Source organism: Geotrypetes seraphini, chromosome 13 (genome assembly GCF_902459505.1).
Source record: "Geotrypetes seraphini chromosome 13, aGeoSer1.1, whole genome shotgun sequence".
In the NCBI taxonomy this organism is placed as follows: Eukaryota; Metazoa; Chordata; class Amphibia; order Gymnophiona; family Dermophiidae; genus Geotrypetes; species Geotrypetes seraphini.
In genome coordinates, this window is record NC_047096.1 from 68,764,750 (window position 1) to 68,785,015 (window position 20,266).

Here is a 20,266-nt window from a genome sequence, read left to right on the forward strand (position 1 = left end):
ACTGGGGGGGGGGGGGAAGGGGTCCGGACAGCTTTTCAAAACTCGGCAGTGGGGGTGGGGCTGGGGCGGGAGATAGGTGGGGATGGGTGGAACTAGGCGAGGCTAGGGGGCAACCCTAAGGTTAACATTAAAATAACACATCTCTTGGCCCCGTGCCATAAAATCTGGGATTTGGTATGTTGCCTGGAGATTGGCCTCCTCTTCATCACAACTGTAACACTGTGGGTTATTGTTCGGCTGGTGTGGGAGGGTTGGGTAGGGAGGTGGGGAGCTTCGGAGGGAGGGTATACTAGCTTAGGATTTGTTAATTAGTGTTCTAGTATTGCTGTCTGTTTTGTACTGGAGGGAGGTAATGTGGGTTATGGAGAGGTTATGGGTGGATTGTTGACACTGTACTGCTATTGATGTTTTGTTTGTACTTTTGATAAATTTCAATTAAAAAAATTATACAAAAAAAAACCCAAAAATCAACATGTCTTAACAATAACCCATGTTACTAACTTCCCCCCCTCAATGTTGGCATATAAGGACCATTTGGTCTAGCTAGCCTGGCCAGTTTCTACTGCTTAAGTCAGTGTTGTTTAATGCAAGAACTGGGAGCCAATGGTGGCCCCTGGAAACCTCTTTGGTGGCTTTTTTTCTGCTGCTCTGCCTCTCTACCCAGGTTTAGGACAGAAAGGGGAAAGTAGATGAGGGGCAAGAGCGCCTCATCTACTTGAAGAACAAGACATCTCTCAAAAGACCAAGAGAACACATTTGGAAACAGTCACAACCTGGGAAATACTCCCAAAAGAAGTCTGAAGTTGGGCTCCAGGGATGGATGCCAGCGGTACTGTGGCCCTTCCCCGATGGGAAAATATTTAGCTTCACTCCTTAAAAATTAATTGAAGACCACTGGCCTAGGGCGATATTAGAACCTGGCTGCAGTTTCCTATCAGCTGATTCACTGGTTTATTGAAATGTATCTTACCTGTCTTCTTTTCTTATCCTTTACTATCTAGTTCAATCTTTGTGGTCCTCAGCCTAATTACTTGATTATTCCCTCTGTTGCTAACTGAAGATTGCAGTCCTCAGGTAGGATTGCTTTCAGCTTCTTGGTCCCCTCACTTCAGTTAGAGTTCATACAATATATTTAACACAGTGGTGACGACCTGCTTTTTAAGCGAGCATTTGCACAAGTATCATAGTTTTATTCATGTTCATCTTTGTTGATGTGATCGTTTAGATCTTTTCCTTTCTGATAGACAGCTATTGTTTTATTATTTCATTTCACTCCATAGTTATATATATATATATATATATATATATATATATAGTTTTTTTCTCTTCTTTATTAATTTCCAGGTACTTTAGTTAGATTGTGAGCCTTCGGGACAGTAAGGGAATTTTTTAACTACCTTCTTACTTCTCATTTATAATCTTAATGTATATTTTCTTCAAACCGCTTAGAACCTAACGGATGTAGCGGTATATAAGAAATAAATTACATTACATTACATTACATTATATGTTTTCAGTCTTACTGGATTATATTATGTGGTTCTGCACATATCATCCCTTCCTCTATGGTTGTCCGATGTCTGGAATGTCTGATACAATAATCTACTGGCTCTTTAAACCACTGTGATGTTTTTGATTTGAATAGCAGTCTATTATATCTCCATTAAATAAATAAATAAATAAGAACATACCACCTCTCACACCCAACACCCCCCTCTCTCTTTTCCTTGTAGGGACTGTACCAAAAAGCAGAAACTCTCTATGCCATGGGAGATTTTGAATTTGCTCTTGTTTACTACCATCGAGGATACAGACAACGGCCTGAGCTGCAGGAGTTTCGGCTGGGCATCCAGAAAGCCCAAGAGGCCATTGACAACTCAGTGGGAAGTAAGTTGGAAAGGAATTTAGGGATGTTTGTGGACTGTGTGCTCAGGTCATCACGCTGTTTGGTCCTAGAGGTCTGCTCCTGGCAGTCCGTTGGTCAGTTCTTCATGCAGGACAGAGTATGCAAGGGTGTCTGGTGTCACAGGGCCAAGTCCTGCCACCTGCTGCATTTACTGAACAAGTTCTCTTTTCCTGTGTATAATGTGTTTTTGTATGGAGGGTGGATTCTAGTGAAGAGCTGGAGGAAGAATGAGACCCTCAAAGTAGCATTTCATTTTCAGTTTGGAAAATAAGGATTCTAGACCCAACACATATAGGGTTACCATAAGGCTCCAGAAAAAGGTGGACGGATTGAGACATCTTGGTTTTACTTCCACTGAAAGCAATGGAAGTAAGGAGGACAGATAGACAGCTGGGTTTTATTTCCATTGAAAGCAATGTCTTAATCCGTCCTCCTTTTTTCTGGAGCCATATGGTAACCCTAAATAGGTTTTAACCCATGTTCCCTCTAAGTTGTGCAGGAGTCTTCCTGCCAGTGGTGGAGTTGTTTCAATATCACTTTTTTTTAATAGCAGGGGACAGGCCGGTTCTGCAGGACTCCAGAGGACCTGCCTGTCCCTAGTAATTGAAAACATGATATTGAAACATTGCCTCCTACTGGTTGTGGATAATTTTTAGGGCCTGGTGATGTATTAAATGGTTTTTTCCATTGTGAGATCTTATCTTACTGGGATAGGTATGGGTTTTCCCTGCTGGAGAAGGGATATCTTGGGTGATTCTGGATCCAGGGATAAAGGATGAGTAGCAAAATACCAGTCTTAGGAAACAGAATCCAAACTGGTGCTAAGGAAGGGGCATTGCAGACATAGTACCTGCCACCCCCTCTCCCTTTCCTCCACAGGACTTGCCCTGTGGATTCTCAGGGTTGGAACAGAAGGAGGTAGCCCAGATTTGCTCCTTTTGAGTGCAGTTTCACCTTCTGATGTCCGCTGGGAACTCCTACGTCACCGTCCTTGGCATATTAACCGAGAGTCAGTTTTACATCTGCAGGCCCTTCCTCTGTGAAGCTGGAGACCAAAGGTGATTTGTCCTACTTTAAAAGGCAAGAAGAGGTGAGGCACTGGCGTTGACGCTCAAAGCTAGAATGAGGGATGGAGGGGAGAGAGGAATCACTGAGTCCATACAACAAACCCATTCTGCTTGATCCCAGGTAGAGAGGGTCTTTTTATGGTATCTTGAGACAAGCAGCGTGGGCATGGCTGGGAAAAGTGTTGGCTAGAAGCTTCTTGGCAGTTGATGTTTGCTGGTAATTGTGAAGCCATTTAGAGAAGTGGTTCTCAAAGTCTGGGTTGGGTCACATTTTCAGTAGATAGGAGGGAGAACAGCCCAGTTTTAGCGATCCTATCTGAACCTCATTGATAACCTGTGCCTAGTAGTGGTAGTCAGAATGTGGTCAGTGAACTGTCCCATTCTCCTGCACCAGCTTCCTATTAGACTGGAAACCTCTGCAGAGTACTGGGGTGACACTGACACATGGGCCCTGCTCTCTTCTTCAGTGTGGGCTTCCTATTGTAGTAGGGTTACTATATAGCTCCAGAAAAAGGACAGATTGAGACATCCGGGTTTTACTTCCATTGCTTTCAACGGAAGTAAAACCCTGATGTCTCAATCCATCCTCCTGGAAACCCAGGCAGAGTACTAGGGTCTGTTCTGACTGCTGATACTGTCACTGCTAATGCCACTGCATACCTTCATGCTTTGAACAAGTGGGTGGGGAGTAGAGGAGAGAGGAGGTGTGATATTTTGTTTTCATCACCATCTGGGATCACGTGAATTTTTATGTATTAAAATGAGGTCGTACTGGATAAATGTTTGAAGTATACTGCTTTTAAAGGTAATTTAGACATGGTTAATACTACAATCCTTAATCAATCCTGGTGCTAAATGCTAAAATTTAACTAAATAAACAAATATATGAATATAGTGATATATTGAGTGTGCTCAGAACCCCCACACACAACAATAAGCTCCACTCTGTTCTTTATACTTCCACAACTGTTTTATATAAGCTACTAGTATTTTAGCCCCTGTGTCTTTCTTCTTTTCTTTCTGTCTCCCTTCCTCCCTCTGTCTGTCTGTCTGTCCAAAGCAGCATTCCCTCCCCCTCCATTTCCCTCCCCCCACACCACTTCCCTGTGCAGCAGCATTAGCGTTTCCTCTACCCCCCTTTCCCTTCCCGTGGTCCCGACTATGAACCTGGCGATTCCAGCGTGTGCAGAAGTCTTCACACGCTGCTTTGGGTCCTTCTACTGCCCTGATTTACTCTGGCACGTCCCTGATGACATCATCAGAGACGCGGCAGAGCAAATCAGGGCAATAGAAGGGACCGAAGCAGCATGTGAAGACTGCTGCACACGCTGGAATCGCCAGGTTCGTAGTCGGGTCCGCGGGAAGGGAAGGGAAGGGTGGGGCGGCAAAGGACTCGGGTCCCGGGTGGCGGGGTCATCGCAAGAGCCGGTTCGGAAAGTTGCTGGACTCTTCTCGGCTCCGTTTTTCGGTTCATCCCGGAGGGGGCAGGAGGCGCTCTTTGTGCCCCAGTCCCGGCTTGTGGAGGCGATCGTCAGCTGGCTGGGAGCGGGCTTGTGGAGGCGATCGTTGGCTGGTGACGTACAACGCGCATGCACAGTCTCGCCTAGCGCGACAGATCAGATCTCAGGGAACACGCGGCGAGAGTGCGCATGAGCGGCTAGCATTTTATTATTATAGATTTTCACAAAATGCACTAATATTAATTATTAGTGAATTCAACCATCACCTAGAAAATTCTGTAATCCAGATTGAAACCCACTTAGCTGTGTGTCATTACAGACGACATCTATTTGCGCATGTTGCAGAGTACATAAGATGGTCTCTAGCATGCTCTGTTTCAAAGTCCCGACATAGTATGGTCCCCAACACCTTCCGTGCAAGTGAAAATAAGTGTGTTATAAAATACAAACTTAAGTTCATGTGGCTCTCTGTAAACTCATTGTTACTCCCCTTGACTCCGGCCAAATTTCAGGTGTCTTCATCAGGAAGGGAATAGCGTGAGTAAACACATAATCCCATGGGATCTATGGTGTTCCATTCATAAATCATTTTCTGTTTCAGCCAATGAGATGTCAGAGGGGGCTTTCATTCTCTGGGTACGTATGGTGCTGAGATGTTGCACAGTTCGTATTTTAATCTTTCGTTGAGTTTGACCTGTATAACATTTATCACAAGGACATCTAGTGCACTAGTGGTACAGTCAGTGTGATTTCGCAAGTGAAATAATTGATTACTATGGGGGGTTTTTATAGAAGAAATTTCTGGTGCATGAGGACAAATTGAGCATTTACCGCATTGAAAATGGCCTGGGTTCAGTTCCCTTTGGGTTCCCGTAGAAACTAAAAGTTTCCCTAAGTTTTTACTACGAGTGAACGTGAATTAAAAGTAAACACAGATTTGCGTTTACTTGGCATTTCCTTTTTTTTTTCCTCCATATTTTTATTAGAAGAACAGCTAATATCCAATACAAAACCAAAATAAACCAACAAGGTATCGTGTATACATATCAGGGCCACACATAATACAAAAGATATACCATAGTTCTTTATTACATGGCTAAAACGCATTAAACAACCCCAGCCCAATCTCTAAACCACCCTCCCCTCTCTACCCCCCAAACCAATAGCCAGAGCAGCTCAGGGAAAATGCAGAAAGCAAGGTGAGTGCACATAGAAAAAAGGAAGAACCCAAGAATAGGGGAAAGACATAGGAAGAAACCTCCCAAAGCACCCATTTAAATGGACTCAACCACAGTTCCCTCCCTCCATGCAGTATAAGCAGACCAAATTTTTTGAAAAGATGCCATGCGATTCCTGCGTAGAGCTGTGAGCTTAGACATATTATATAGATAATTCACTTTGATGCACCGCCTCCACTGTAGGAAGGTCCACACATTTCCAAGCAGCAGCTAACAACAAACGTGCCGCAGTCATTTCCGAGCAAGCAATATTTTACAGACTGAACAAGTGGAAAACCCCAATACTTCAGAAATGAAGCCCACCACCCGCATACTCGGCCCCTCTGACATCTCATTGGCTGGAACATCAGCACACTTTGAAATATCTCAGATTTGTGGTGCTGTTAAAGATACCAACTGACAGAAGGGGTAATATAACTAGTTTGCTAATATTTAAAGAACAGAAAATGATTTATGAATGGAACACCATAGATCCCATGGGATTAAACAATGAGATCGAGTGGCCCATAGGATGAGAAGAAGAGTTAACATCATTACGTCATCAGACGGATGACATCAGTGAGATGATTTAAACTTCGGCCAGCTGAACATAATTTACTAATAGCTTGGCGTTTTTTTCACCGGTTCCTGTTTGAACACTGTCGGGATGACTGCCAAGTAAATGATTTATTAGCATATTCAGAATGTGTTAAGTGATGTACACCATATGAAAGGTGAAGATATAGTTACATTTTTTTATTTTTCATCGACAAAATAGAGCAGGGAAAAAATTATTTACAATGTCCAACGTGACACGGACAAGAGGACATGGACTGAAGCTAAGGGGGGACAAGTCCAGGACAAATGTCAGGAAGTTCTGCTTCACACAGCGAGTGCTGGACACCTGGAATGCTCTCCCAGAGGAGGTTATTGCGGAATCCACCGTTCTAGGATTCAAAAGCAAATTAGATGCACATCTCCTTACGAGAGGCATAGAGGGATATGGGTGACTAAAACTACATCAGGTGTACACCTGACTGGGCCTCCGCGTGTGCGGATCGCCGGACTCGATGGACTGTAGGTCTGATCCGGAGATGGCAGTTCTTATGTTCTTATATAGAAATTAAGCAGAGGATGGCGTCACTATGTTTACTCACGCTATCCCCTTCCTGATGAAGACGCTTGAAACTCATCCGGAATCGAGGGGAGTGATAGTGAGTTTACAGAGAGCCACATGAACTTGCGTTTGGATTTTAAAACACACTTATTTTCACTTGCACGGAAGGTGTCGGGGACCATCTTATATACTCTGCAACAGGCGCAAATGGATGTCGTCTGCAATGACACACAGATAAGTGGTTTTCAATCTGGGTTAGAGAATTTTCTAGGTGATGGTTGTGAAAATAGCTTATACAAAACAGTTGTGGAAGTATGGAGAAAAGAGTGGAGCTATGATGGTTCTCCTTACTGTTGGGTGGGGGGTTTCTGAGCACACTCAATATATCACTATATTCATATATTTATTTGTTTATTTAGTTAAATTTTAGCATTTAGCACCAGGATTGATTATCTTTTGTGGACAAAGGGTGCTCAATTAATATTACAATCCTGCCACCTACAGGCAGCTTCCCAGTATTCTGGCTTATTTTGGGACTGTCCAGTCTGCCTGCACTCTACATTATCCTGGTTTTTTATTATTATTATTTATTTATTATTATCCTGGTTTTAATCCTTTGTATTTCCTACTTGCTTTCTGAAAATGTGAACTACAAGTTCATACGTGAAATGGGCCAAAGCCAGAACCAAAGATCCCAAATGAAACCCATCAGCCGGCAGTCCTACAAAACACAGGCATTCCCACTCAGGTCTGTCCTGAACTAGAAACACGCACCATGGGACATGCCCCCTGGAGCTCCTATCCCACCCACTGTGCACAGCCAAGCAGGGAAGGCAATGGATAGGACACAATTTTGGAGCCCCCCACCTCCGTGGCCACACCGCCCTCACATACACTAGTTCACTTCATCCGGCCCTGTTCCCACTCCTTCCCCCTAAAACATAGAGACAGGAACAAAACCAGAGGTGCTGATATACAAACCAACAAGTGTCTGAGCAAGCAGGAGTTAACTATACAAATCAAATTGCCTATACAACAGTTATCTTTGGGAGGAGCTGGAGGCCTGCTGGGGCCAGGTTTAGTTAACCACTAGCACTTTTTAAATTTCTTGTATATTGCCTATCAGCCCAAACACTTTTAAAACAGAGTGCATGCAGGTAGTTTTCTGACCTGGAGGCGGTGGAAGGTTAAGGCCCAAATTCTGTAACCAGAGCTCAATTAAGCTTTTTAATCAGCAATAATTGAAATTTAGGCACCTATCAAGAGAGAGCGATTCTGTAACAAGGCGCTTCTAAAAATGTAGGCGGCCTTCAAAAAAAATAGGCGCTATGCATGTTGGGTGTGGGCGTGGCTTCGTGTTAGGCGCCCTGTTACAGAATCGGCGCGCTTAAGCGCTCGCATGGCCGCCCCAATCTTTTAGTTGTGCCCAGAGCCGGCCTATTTATTGGGCGCCTCCAAAATAGGTGCCCAAATAGGAGCCACTCGGCGGGATTCGCTAAACAGCAGCCAATTGTTCTTGAATTGCGCTGAACGGTGCCTATATCGGCGCCCGACCTTTGGGCGCTTCTTATAGAATTTACCCCTAAGTGACTTGCCCAAGGTATCCCCTGCTCTAAGCATTCGGCTGTTTCGCCACTGTCTGCACGTTCTAATCCACGGCATCGACTCAACCAGATAAGTTTTGAATTAACTATAATGTTTGTTTTTTGTTTGTTTCAGACTTGATATACCACCTTAGCTTTAAACCACAGGTGTCGAAGTCGGTCCTCGAGGGCCGCAATCCAGTCGGGTTTTCAGGATTTCCCCAATGAATATGCATTGAAAGCAGCGCATGCACATAGATCTCATGCATATTCATTGGGGAAATCCTGAAAACCCGACTGGATTGCGGCCCTCGAGGATCGACTTTGACACCCCTGCTTTAAACAAACAAAAAAGGTCAAAGCGGCAAATACATAAAATACATAAGAAAAAGGACTCCAATAAAAATAGGAAAGCAGACATCCATGCAAACTAAAACACATAGGAAGGGAGGGGAGAAAACTGAGGAAAAAGTAGGGCGACAGGTAGGGAATTGGAATTAGATACCCCGAAAGCCCTTTGAAAATAATAGGTCTTCGGGAGGGACTTAAATTCAGGGGGTAAATTGTTCCAAAGTCTGGAACCCAAGAAAAATAATGCAGAGTTACGAGTTGATATGTAATATGCTTGTTTAAGGGAAGGCAACACCCTGCAATTTGCATCAATAGATGTAAGTGTACGGGATGGGGGGTATAGGGGACATAGGCGTTGGAACGGGGGAGGCCACAGGGTCCATAGTCTCCCCAAAAATTGGTAGTCAGAAGAATCATTTATGGCTCTACTCCCCCACCTGCCTCCTCCACTATCATTTTAAATCTATGGGTAGCCGCCGCGCAGCGTCGATGAAGAATAAAGACTTCAGGGGCAAGCCTGATTGCTGATGCTGTGCAGCGGCTGCTTGAAGATGGGTGGGGGAGTTGTCATGCCGCAAGGTCCTGCTGGGGCTAGGATGGAGCGCGCTCCCCCCCCCTACAAAAAAGCATACTTCTGCCTATGATAGGGGGTCATCAAGGACGCTATATATGATGGGCTGCCAAGATTATTAGGGTTACCGTACGTCTGGATTTCCCTGGACATGTCCTCCTTTTGAGGACTTGTCCGGGGGTCCGTCCGGGTTTTGAAATGCCTCCTCAAATCGCATTGGGCAGAGAGGAAGTCCGTGGACTTCTTCCCTGTCCGACAAGAGCAGTCAGCGGGGGGCAGGGCTAGGGTGGGACTGGAGGTAGGATTAGGGTAGGGATGGGGAAAACTGGGTGGGCCTGGGGGGGGCGGGTCTAGGGTGATATGGATTTTCTGATTGGAAAATCTGCCAACCTTAGCCAAGATAGAATGCACAGTTGAATACTGGTCTTTCTATGGAACCATCTATGGAATGTTAAATGTACAGCACTGCATACGTCTTTCAACCCTATAGAAATGTTTGTTTATTCAAATTTGATATACCGCTGAATCTTACTCAGCGTTCTCAGCGGGTCACATGAATACTAAATATATAAGATAAAATAACAAAGGAACGCCATATAAAATAGGAAAACAAAGAGAAAACAAAAGAAGAAAAAAAAATATGATACAACAAATTCCAAATTTAAAATACATTGTGTTTTTTCAAGGATGATCCACTGCAATCTTCAGTCTATTGCTAGGGAATCTGCCCCGATTGCTTGCTGGAAAAAATATGTTTTGAGAAGTATTTTAAAGGCTTAGGTGTTCATCTCTTATCTAATGTTTTTAGGGAGGCCGTTCCAAAGACTGGGTGCTAGTAGTTCTCAGCCTAGTCATTGGAACTCACACAGCCAAACGAGTTTTCTGTGAGAGAGAAATATGTATGCAGTCCTCATTTATATGCAAATCTATCTCGCGTGGTGGGTATCCTGGAAACCTGACTGGCTGGCTGTGGCCATAAAGAATGACACAGTGACAGAATTTGTCTCCATTCCCGCTCCTGCGGATAACTGCGGGAAACCATCTCCATGTCATTCTTTAAGGTGAGAGGGATGGATCGGAGTATGACTGGGCACAGCCACTGACCCTCAAGCCTTGCATTGAGAAATGCTGGTGTAAAAGGACTGAGGCTGAGATAGACATACTGGGACAGACTGAAGGTCAATCAAGCCCAGTATCCTGTTTCCAGCAGTGGCCAACCCAAGTCCCAAGTACCTGGCAGAAACTCAAAGAGTTAACAACATTCCAAAGCTGAGATTGTGATGTCATAATGCCTCATTCCACCAATGCCTATAAGCCATCCTCATCAGTGATGTCACAAAGGCTTCATTATCCTATACTTAGCTCACATAAGAATCAGAGTATGAATGGGCACAGCCACTGTCCCTCTTCCGGAAGCTGTTATAGGAGAAAACACTCTCCAGGGATTCAAGACAAGTTCCTGCTGAACAAGAACGGGCGCTGGTAGGGCTAGTCTTGGTTAGGGTGCTGGTCTTTGACCAGAGGGCTGCCGTGTGAGCGGACTGCTGGGTATGATGGACCACTGGTCTGACCCAGCAGCGGCAATTCTTATGTTCTTAAGCCTTGCATTGAAGAATGCTGGTGTAGAAGGACTGAGGTTCAGATAGACACTAAAGAATGACACGGAATCGTTTCCCGTGATTATCTGCGGGGATGTGAATGGTGATGAATTCTGTCACTGTGTCATTCTCTACTTATCAGGGCAAGAGTCTTAGTAATTGGGTATCAAGTTCTAGCTCATACCCAAATTTTAGAAGGATGTTGAAAAACTCACCTTTTTGATAAATTTTATAAATACGTTTATAATTCCCTGTGCATGTATAGTGTTTACATCTGTTAACTGCATAGAACTGAAAGGTATTGCAGTGTATAAATGGCTTGTTATGTTATGAATGAGCAGGCCTAGTAAGACCCCAGCTGATCCATGCCTGCTGACAGGGTTGCATGCATCTGTGATGTTCTTACTGTGCCCTGTGTTTCTGTATCCCAGCCGAAAAAATCCAAGCAGAAAGTTCATGCTCTGATTTCCAAGAAGGATATGAAACAGCAGAAGGAAAGAGACGAGAATGTGGCGAGAAGCGAGAAAACGGTCCGCAAGCTCCTCGGCCGCCTGTACACGGACAGGGCTTACCTGACGACGTTGCTCAAGGATGAAGGTCTTCACTCTGTGCTCTTTGGCTGGAAATAGTCTTGGCCCTTATTTCAACGGTCTTATGCCATTTCAGCCATCTCTTTCCTCCCACCACTATGCTGAAACCCGCTACCCGCTAGTGCTTGCTCTTAGAGGGGATATTTTAAGACTTCCATCCTATCCCGCTTTGGGCCACGGCATTTTTCACTTCCACTCTGAGATTGATCAGCTTGCAGCTGAACACGAGAAAGCACTTCGCTAAACCTGTACGGTAGGGGTGTCCAGAAATACCTAAAGCTGGAAAAAATATGCAAATTGAAGTTTTTCCCATTAATTTGATTGTGCGTGATCAGAAAATATTTTTTTTAAAAAAATTTTTAAGCCTATATTGGGCTCACTCAAAGCTCTGGGTTTTTTAAAAAATTTGCTATTATTTTTGCTTAATGGAGCAAATTTCTTGGTATTACAGCTATAAATATATTTTTCACTTGGCGATGATACATTGAAAAAAATACATTTGGGTACTTAGGCAGCTAAGTTAAGTTCAAAACATTGTTTAAAACGGTACGTACGTAAAAGAAATTTTAAGGTTCCTACTGGTGTTGGAATGGGAGAGGCGCAATTCATGTCAAAGGCAGGGACCAGAAATGTAGGCCTTGAAAACCCTGGCCTACATTTCTGGTGCCTACGTTTTCCAGAGGTGTGATTCTCTAAATGGCGCTGATGCATGATTAACATGGTGGCCAAACAAGTTGGCAAGGTGAAAGCGAAAGCTAGAAGGATGCTCGGGTGCATAGGGAGAGGTATGGCCAGTAGGAAAAAGGAGGCATTGATACCCCTGTATAAGACACTGGCGAGACCTCATTTAGAATATTGTGTACAGTTTTGAAGATCGCACCTTCAAAAAGATTTAAAAAGGAGGGAATCGGTCCAGAGGAAGGCTACTAAAATGGTGCATGGTTTTCGTCATAATGTGTATGAGGACAGACTTAAAGATCTCAATCTGTAGACTTTGGAGGAAAGGTGGGAGAGGGGAGAGATGATAGAGACGTTTAAATACCTACGTGGCGTAAATGTGCATGAGTCGAGTCTCTTTCATTTGAAAGGAAACTCTGGAATGAAAGGGCATAGAATGAAGTTAAGAGATGATAGGCTCCGGAGTAATCTAAGGAAATACTTTTTTATAGAAAAGGTGGTAGATGCATGGAACAGTCTCCGAAAGAGGTGTTGGAGACAGAGACTGTATCTGAATTTAATAAAGCATGGATATTTCAGTGGGAGGGGGGTGGGGGAGGTTTGGGGAGTATTGTGTACGGTATTGTTTTCTTATCTTATGTAATATGGGTAGACTTGACCCCTGTTGGGGACATACGCTGGGTCCGGTTCTGTGGCTTGGACCTTGTAGTTTGTATGTGTTCATTGTTTATTGCCCGATGGTCCTGTATGTGTTGCTGGTTGGCTTGGGTTTTTTTCAATAAAAATCTATTGATATTAAAAAAATAGAAAACATGGGATAGGCACATGGGATCTCTTAGAGAGAGGAAGAGATAATGGTTATCACGGATGGGCAGACTGGATGGGCCATTTGGCCTTTATCTGCCATCATGTTTCTATGACACACAATTGAGAGCCGCTTTTAAGGCGCTATTTAGAGAATCCGGGCCTTTATGTCAAATCTGTCCTATTGAAAAAGAATAATAAATCAGTACAGAAATAACACTACAGAGTCTCCAATAGGATTATTATAACAAGAGGGGATGGATTCCTTAGAACCCCATTAAACAAAGATTAGATTCTTACCTCGATAATCTTTCTTGTAGATGAGTCTACTAGTCCTAAACACAGAGGCGGAGGGGGGGGGCAAGGGGGATGGTCTGCCCTGGGCGCCATGTTGGTGGGGGTGCCGGCACTCCTCCTCCTTCTCTGTCCCTTTGCCTGTTCCCATTCCTCCCGTCCACGCGTACCCCGCCTTCCCCCATACTTCTAGTTGAAGTAGTTTGTGGTAGTCAACAGCAGGCTCTGCACTACCCCCCTCGTTAGCTCTCCCACTGACGTCACTTCCAGGTGCCATACATAGGATGTGACATCAGAGGAAGAGCCGATGGGATGGCGAGGAACACATTGTTGACCGCTGCGAGCAACAACTTCAACTAGAGATACAAGGGAAGGGTAGGATCGGAGAAGGAGAAGGGGTAGAGACGAGGGCAAAGGGTGGAGAGGAGGGCAGGGTGGGGCACCACCGCCCCAGGCGCCTCTCACCCTCGCTACGCCACTGCCTGAATGCTAGGGTTATGCATCTGAACCTGCAACTAGCTTGCAGAATACTGTCAATCGTCTTTGAACTGCACCGCCTTCTCAGGCAGTTGCTTCTGTCCCTTCAGTTTGTACACAAGCAATCGAGGAGAACTGCAATCACAGATATAACTGGAAGGAGGGAAACGGGGAAAATAACCCCGTTAATATAATTCTGTTCTGCTCTGTAACAAGCATATCAATAAACATTATAACATTCAACTGATCAGAACAGATACCAAAACTGTGTGCAACTCAGATTAATATTATACAGAGTTTGGAGCCACTTGTATGTCCTGCAATCAAGCAGAGACTTAGACCACACTTTACTGTCTTGTATGCTGTGTGTGTGTGTGTGTGGTGGGGGCTCACTTTGGTGTAGTCATCTACCAATGGCATGCCAACCATTCAGTCAATTACTGATGCCGTTGTACAGAGCCATAGTGAGGCCTCACTTGGAGTACTGTGTTCAGTTTTGGAGACCACACTACCGAAAGGACGTGCTGAGGATTGAGTCGGTTCAGCGAACGGCCACCAGGATGGTCTTGGGGCTCAAGGATCTCACGTATGAAGAAAGACTAAAGAAATTGCGGCTGTACTCACTTGAGGAAAGAAGAGAACGGGGAGATATGATTGAAACATATAAGTACATCATGGGACGCATCGAGTCAGAAGATGATATCTTCTGGCTCATGGGACCCTCGACCACCAGAGGGCATCCGCTGAAAGTCAGGGGAGGGAAGTTTCATGGCGACTTCAGGAAGTACTTCTTCACCGAGAGAGTGGTGGATCATTAGAACAGACTCCCACTCCAGGTGATAAAGGCCAGCAGCGTGACGGATTTTAAGAGAAAATGGGATACTCACGTGGGATCTTTAAGGGAGTAAATTCAGGGGAGGGGATACTTGGAATGGGCAGACTTGGTGGGCTCTAGCCCTTTTCTGCCGCTTTTTTTCTATGTTTCTATGTTACGCTCATGCACACAGTATTTTGTTACGTTGTTTCACATTTTTAAACTTGTGGCTAATAGCAGGACTGGACCTCAGAAGAAGGTCATTTCCACGACCAAAACAAGGCCTGCGTTGGATCTATGCCATATTTATATACCGTGTCTTTGTGTTATTGGATCATTTATATTTGATCTTGTACATTTCTGCACCATTTTCAAATAAAGTTTTTAACAAGATATCGGTTCCACATTTTTTGTGGAACTATTTTTGTGGACTGTTGGGGGGGTTTGTTTTTCTTTTCTATTCCAAACACTCAAGCATTCACTTTCTTCTTGAGGTAGTCAGGATAAAGCCTGTGATGCTGTTTAACTCTTTGCAATAAGGTCTCAAGCTGCAGTATGTTAAATTTCTGTTATTTTCCACCATAAAGTACAGATACTGAAGATGAGAGAATGTTTTTCTATTCTTATGTGGTTGTAACACTGTATTAGTGGGGTTCTAAGGAATCCCACCCCATTTGTTATAATAAGCATATTGGAGACTGTAGTGTTACCGTATTTCTGTGCTAATTTGTTGTTCTTATTCATTAAAATAGATTTGATATAACACCCCCCTCCCCTTTTACTAAGCTGTGGTAGAGGTTTCTACTGCGGCCTGGGCTGCTAAATGCTCTGACACTATGAGCATCGGAGCAGTGTTGGAGCATTTAGTGCCCTGGGTCATGCTCGAAAACTTTACTGTGGCTTAGTTAAAGAGGGCCCAAATGACTTTTTATCAATGTATCACTGCTGAGTGTGAAAACATTAAAAATATAGATATAATACCAAAAATTTGCTCCATTTAGCAAAAATAATAGCTTTGAGGTACCTCTGGATGGGCTTAAAAAAAATTTTTTTAAACTATTTTCTGGGGTGGGATGGGAGGCGTTGGGGATAGTTCTTCTTAGGAATTTCATGAATACCCTTTGCATTGTGATGATATAGTTTATAAACAAGCTTTTCAGAATTTATATTCTCTCCTGTTTGAATGTATGTTTATTTATATAAAATTTCAATGAAAAAAAAATTTGGAACTTTCTGATCAAGTACAATCAAAATCATGGGAAATACTTCCAATTCACACAGTTTTTCCAACTTTAGGTTTTTGTGGACAACTCTACTGTACAGGTTAAATTCTCCATCTCTCCCCCCCCCACGAAATTCAGATATTACTAAGTTCATAGTAAAGGCTGAGATGGCTCATAACCAGTGGCGTAGTATGGTGCCCCTCCCCTACCCCCCCATTGCACGCGTGCGCCCTCTTACCTTTCCCTGTGCCTTTTTAACTTCTCCAGTGTGAGCAGCATGCTCACGTTGGTGTGCGCTCGCCCTTTGACGTCACTTCCTAGGTGCGGATCCCGGAAGTGACGTCTGAGAGAGCGCTGATGCCGACGCGGGCAGCAACCTCACGCCGGGGAAGTAAAAAAGGTATGGGGGAAGGCAAGGGGTGCGCAGCAAGGAGAATAGCAAGGGGAGAGGAGGAGGGGTGCTGCGCCCTTAGGAAGACCGCACCCCTCTTAGTACACTGCTGCTCAAAACACATGGAATGGGAGTCTTCTACTACTCCCTACCCTGAACTTGTGATTTTATTAGGCATTTGCTTCTTTAATGTCACTGGGGTTCTAAGATCTCCTGCAACAGGAGTCTCACACCACACTCTGCTATAGAGAGGCGTTTTGCCTGTATCGGTGATTTCTATGCTAAACTGAGCAAACAGGCAGACAGAACAACACCTCACCTTGGAGTATAGACAGTCAGACAGAAAAGGCAAGGGAGGTGTCTTTTCAACCAATGATCTAGTCTTTATTTAAAAACAGTGGTCCCAACAAGGATCCCTGTTTCGGCGTATAGGAAACGCCTTCCTCAGGGGCACGTTTGCTTTAAAGACACTTGAGAACAAAACTCACGTGTGCAGTCAAGCAGCAGCGTTCAGAGCACTGGATAAAACAGCTCAGTATCTCGAGGATCTCAGTGGTGACATATATCAGAATACTGAGAAACAGAAAGACCTACCTGCTGCCCTCTAGTGTTTACTGGTAATAGCTCATTTTTATACACACTCAGTTACAGTATAAATAGTGGCGTAGTAAGGAGGGGGCGCCCCAGGCACCATGTTGGTTAGGGTGCCGATACCGCTCTTGTTCCCATTCCTCCCCTCGCCACATGCACGCCCCCTTCCCTTCCCCCGTACCTCTAGTTGTTCACCACTGCAAGCAACAATGTCAACGTGCTCCTCATGACTACATCATCTCTCCCACTGATGTCACTTCTGCGTATAGGAAGTGACATCAGAGGGGGAGCTGACGGGGTCGCGAGGAGCACATTGAAGTTCATGTTGCTTGTGGTGGTGAACAACTAGACGAATGAGGACGGGAAGGGAGCATGCAGCAGCGGGGATCGGGGAATGAGTGGGTGGGGGGTGGCGCCACTGCCCTGGGTGCTACTCACGCTCGCTACGCCATTGTGTATAGAGGAATGACCACTCTGTGCTGCTAAAGGTACCAAAAACAGCAAACACACAAACTATGTGTAGAGATATTTTTATATCAGAGGAAAAGACCTCGGAACACCCTGGTGCCATGTGATCACACCACACACCTTTTATAAAGAGAGGAATGTTCTGAGGTCTTTTCCTCTGATATAAAAATATCTCTGCACATAGTTCATGTGTTTTTGGTACCTTTGGTAGTTTTTGAACACATACATTAAGTCTCATCATTTTGGCTAGTTTTCACTCTCTGCTGCTGTTGCCTATAATTATCTAATGATACCAGTTTCCATAAAGAACACAACTTGCCCGTCCAATGATGTTTTCACTTTGCAGTATCCAAGAAGGGGTTCAAGCAGAAAGGAGTGATGCCCTCACCTATAGTGCCCTGAAAATCACTTGTTTAGAGTATCTTTTGCCAGAGGATAGGATATTTTCATGCTGTCACTGTGCCCTTTCAGGGCCATGGTGTAGAGAGTTGCGCGGGGACAGAAATCCCACCCGTCCCCACCCGTCCCCGCCAAAATCCCACCCATCCCCACCCGTCCCCGTGAGGAATCCCTCCGTCCCCACCCGTCCCCGTGAGGAATCCCTCCGTCCCCACCCGTCCCCGCGAGGAATCCCCTCCGTCCCCACCCGTCCCCGCGAGGAATCCCCTCCGTCCCCACCCGTCCCCGCGAGGAATCCCCTCCGTCACCATCCTTCCCTATAAACTTCAGAAATAGTTATTTTATTTAATTATGCTACTGAATTAAAGGCTCTGGTAGAGACCCATTTACAAATAAGCAAAGAGACTATTAATTTGGAAATATTAATTGGGAAGAATATATACTTTGTAAATGGGTTTCTACCAGAACCTCTAATGTAAATATAAAATATAAATACTCAGCTGATGAGAACCCACAAACTGTCAGCTGAGGACTTCCTTTGCAGTTGGCCTGGGGTCCCTTTTGCCAAGCTTGGCAGGCAGCAGTAGCGTCCCTGAGTCACAGATGCTGGCACCTCAGTGGCTCATGGATGCTGCCAGCGACTGCTGCGCTTGGTGGAGGGGAGTTCTGACCATCTCTAGAGGAGGTCCTCTGCTGGCGGTGCTTGGGGATCCCCACCAGTCACAGCAAGGGCCAACAAGTACTTCAACACTGTAGAAATAAAACCAGAAATGCATTTCCTTTTCTTTTGAACACAAAACAAAGATATCTGCCATATATATTTCCCAAGGCAGATGACTCTATGCAATGTCACCTCGGTAACAAAATACAAAAATAGACAAATACACCCCCTCCCTTTTTACTAAACCACAATAGTAGGTTTTAGCACAGGGAGTTACGCTGAATGCCTCGCGCTGCTCTCAATGCTCATAGGCTCCCTGCGCTAAAAAACAATATTGCGGTTTAGTAAAAGGGAGCCATAGTGCAAAATATAGACAGCAGATATAAATTCTCAAAACAGACACATTTTGATCACTAAATTGAAAATAAAATCATTTTTCCTATCTTTGCTGTTTGGTGATTTCATGAGTCTCTGGTTGCACTTTCTTCTTCTGACTGTGCATCCAATCTTTCTTCCTTTCTTTCAGCCTCCTGTATGTTTCCTCTCCTCCAGACCTCATTCTCTCCCCCAACTTTTTCTTTCTGTCTCCCTGTTCCCCCTTCTTTCTGTCTCTGTCTGCCCCCTTTCTTTCTTTCTCCGTGCCCTCCCCCAAGCCACTCGGTTTGCTGCCACCGCCATCGGGGAATAGCCCCCAAGCCACCGCCGTCCCAAGCTTTCCCTGCAGAAGCATCGCGCTGACCAGCATTCCGCTCCCTGACGTCAATTCTGACGTAGGAGAGGAAGTTCCGGGCCAACAAGGCATTTCTCCTCATTCCATCCAGCCTGAGCCCCATCTCTCCTTGATCCAGCATTTCCCTTCTGTGTCTGTCAGAATTACCATTCCACCTATTTTCCAGCATCACCCTTCTTTGTGTCCATCTCACCTATATCCCTATCTCACCACTTTTTCAGAATCTTCATTTGTCTCTGTCCTTGTCTTTACCCCATATTCACCATTTGCCCTTTCAATGTCTTTATCTCTCCCCCCCCCCACACACACTTTTTCAGCATTACTTCTATGTCTCTATTTCACCTCCTCTTCATGTCCCCTCTGTATCTCTATCCTTATTCAGTAGGTCCTGCTTACTCTTTCTCTTCTTTGTGTCACTATCTCCATTTTCAGCTTTCCCCCCTTTTCCTTTGTTACTGCACCCTGTAGCCAGAATCTTTCCACCCTCTCTCCACTCCGGCCCAGCCCAGTATGAAATATTTCCTTTTGTTTCTCTCCCCTCTCTCTTCTCCTCCCTCACCCACGAGTCCTGCATCTGGCCCTCTCCCTTCTACCTGCACCTGGCAACACCCCCCTGCTCCGCGGCTCTCTTAAGCAACTCGTCAGCAGCGGTGATCAAGACAAGCTGCCGACATCGAGGCCTTCCCTCTACGAGTCCCGCCTTTGTGGAAAAAGGAAGTTGAAACAAGCGGGACTCGCAGAGGGTAGGCCCCGACGTCAGAAGCTTGTGTCGATCGTTGCTGCTGAGTTGCCGAAGAGAGCCGCAGGTAGAAGGGAGAGGGAGATAGGAAGGCTGTAGAAGCTCCGGAGCATGACACCGAACCCGGCCAGGATGATTTCTTTTTCAGGCTGCTGCTGCCGCTGCCATCCCCCACCCGAAATGACAAAAAACAGCCTAATGCCCGCGTCGGGAAATAGCCATGCTGAGCAGTGAGCTCAGCACGTACACAGATGAAAGCCTTGCTTGCTGATTGGTCCGGCGGCACGGTGGGGCGGGGCCGCCGGACCAATCAGCAAGCAAGGCTTTCATCTGTGTACGTGCTGAGCTCACTGCTCAACATGGCTATTTCCCGACGCGACGCCAGACTTGTAAGCTGCATGCTTGCATCGCCAGAATTTAGGTAGGTTGTTTTCATCCCCGTGGGAGTCCCGTGGGCAAGGGGGCGTCCCCGTGGGAGTCCCGTGGGTCAGGGGGGCATCCCCGTGGGAGTCCCGTGGGCCAGGGGGCGTCCCCGTG

The 20,266-nt window shown here is 45.3% G+C and overlaps 1 protein-coding gene across 3 annotated transcripts in view; it reads left to right on the top strand.

Annotated features, from left to right (window-relative positions):
- TTC25 (tetratricopeptide repeat domain 25) overlaps positions 1-20,266 on the top strand; it is a 68,949-nt gene that overhangs the window by 17,736 nt on the left and 30,947 nt on the right. For all 3 annotated transcript variants that reach the window (XM_033919148.1, XM_033919151.1, XM_033919150.1), the window contains exons 4-6: positions 1,734-1,887; positions 2,935-2,996; positions 11,302-11,467. In XM_033919148.1, coding sequence (XP_033775039.1) covers positions 1,734-1,887; positions 2,935-2,996; positions 11,302-11,467 — 382 coding nt within the window. The remainder of the gene's footprint in view (positions 1-1,733; positions 1,888-2,934; positions 2,997-11,301; positions 11,468-20,266) is intronic.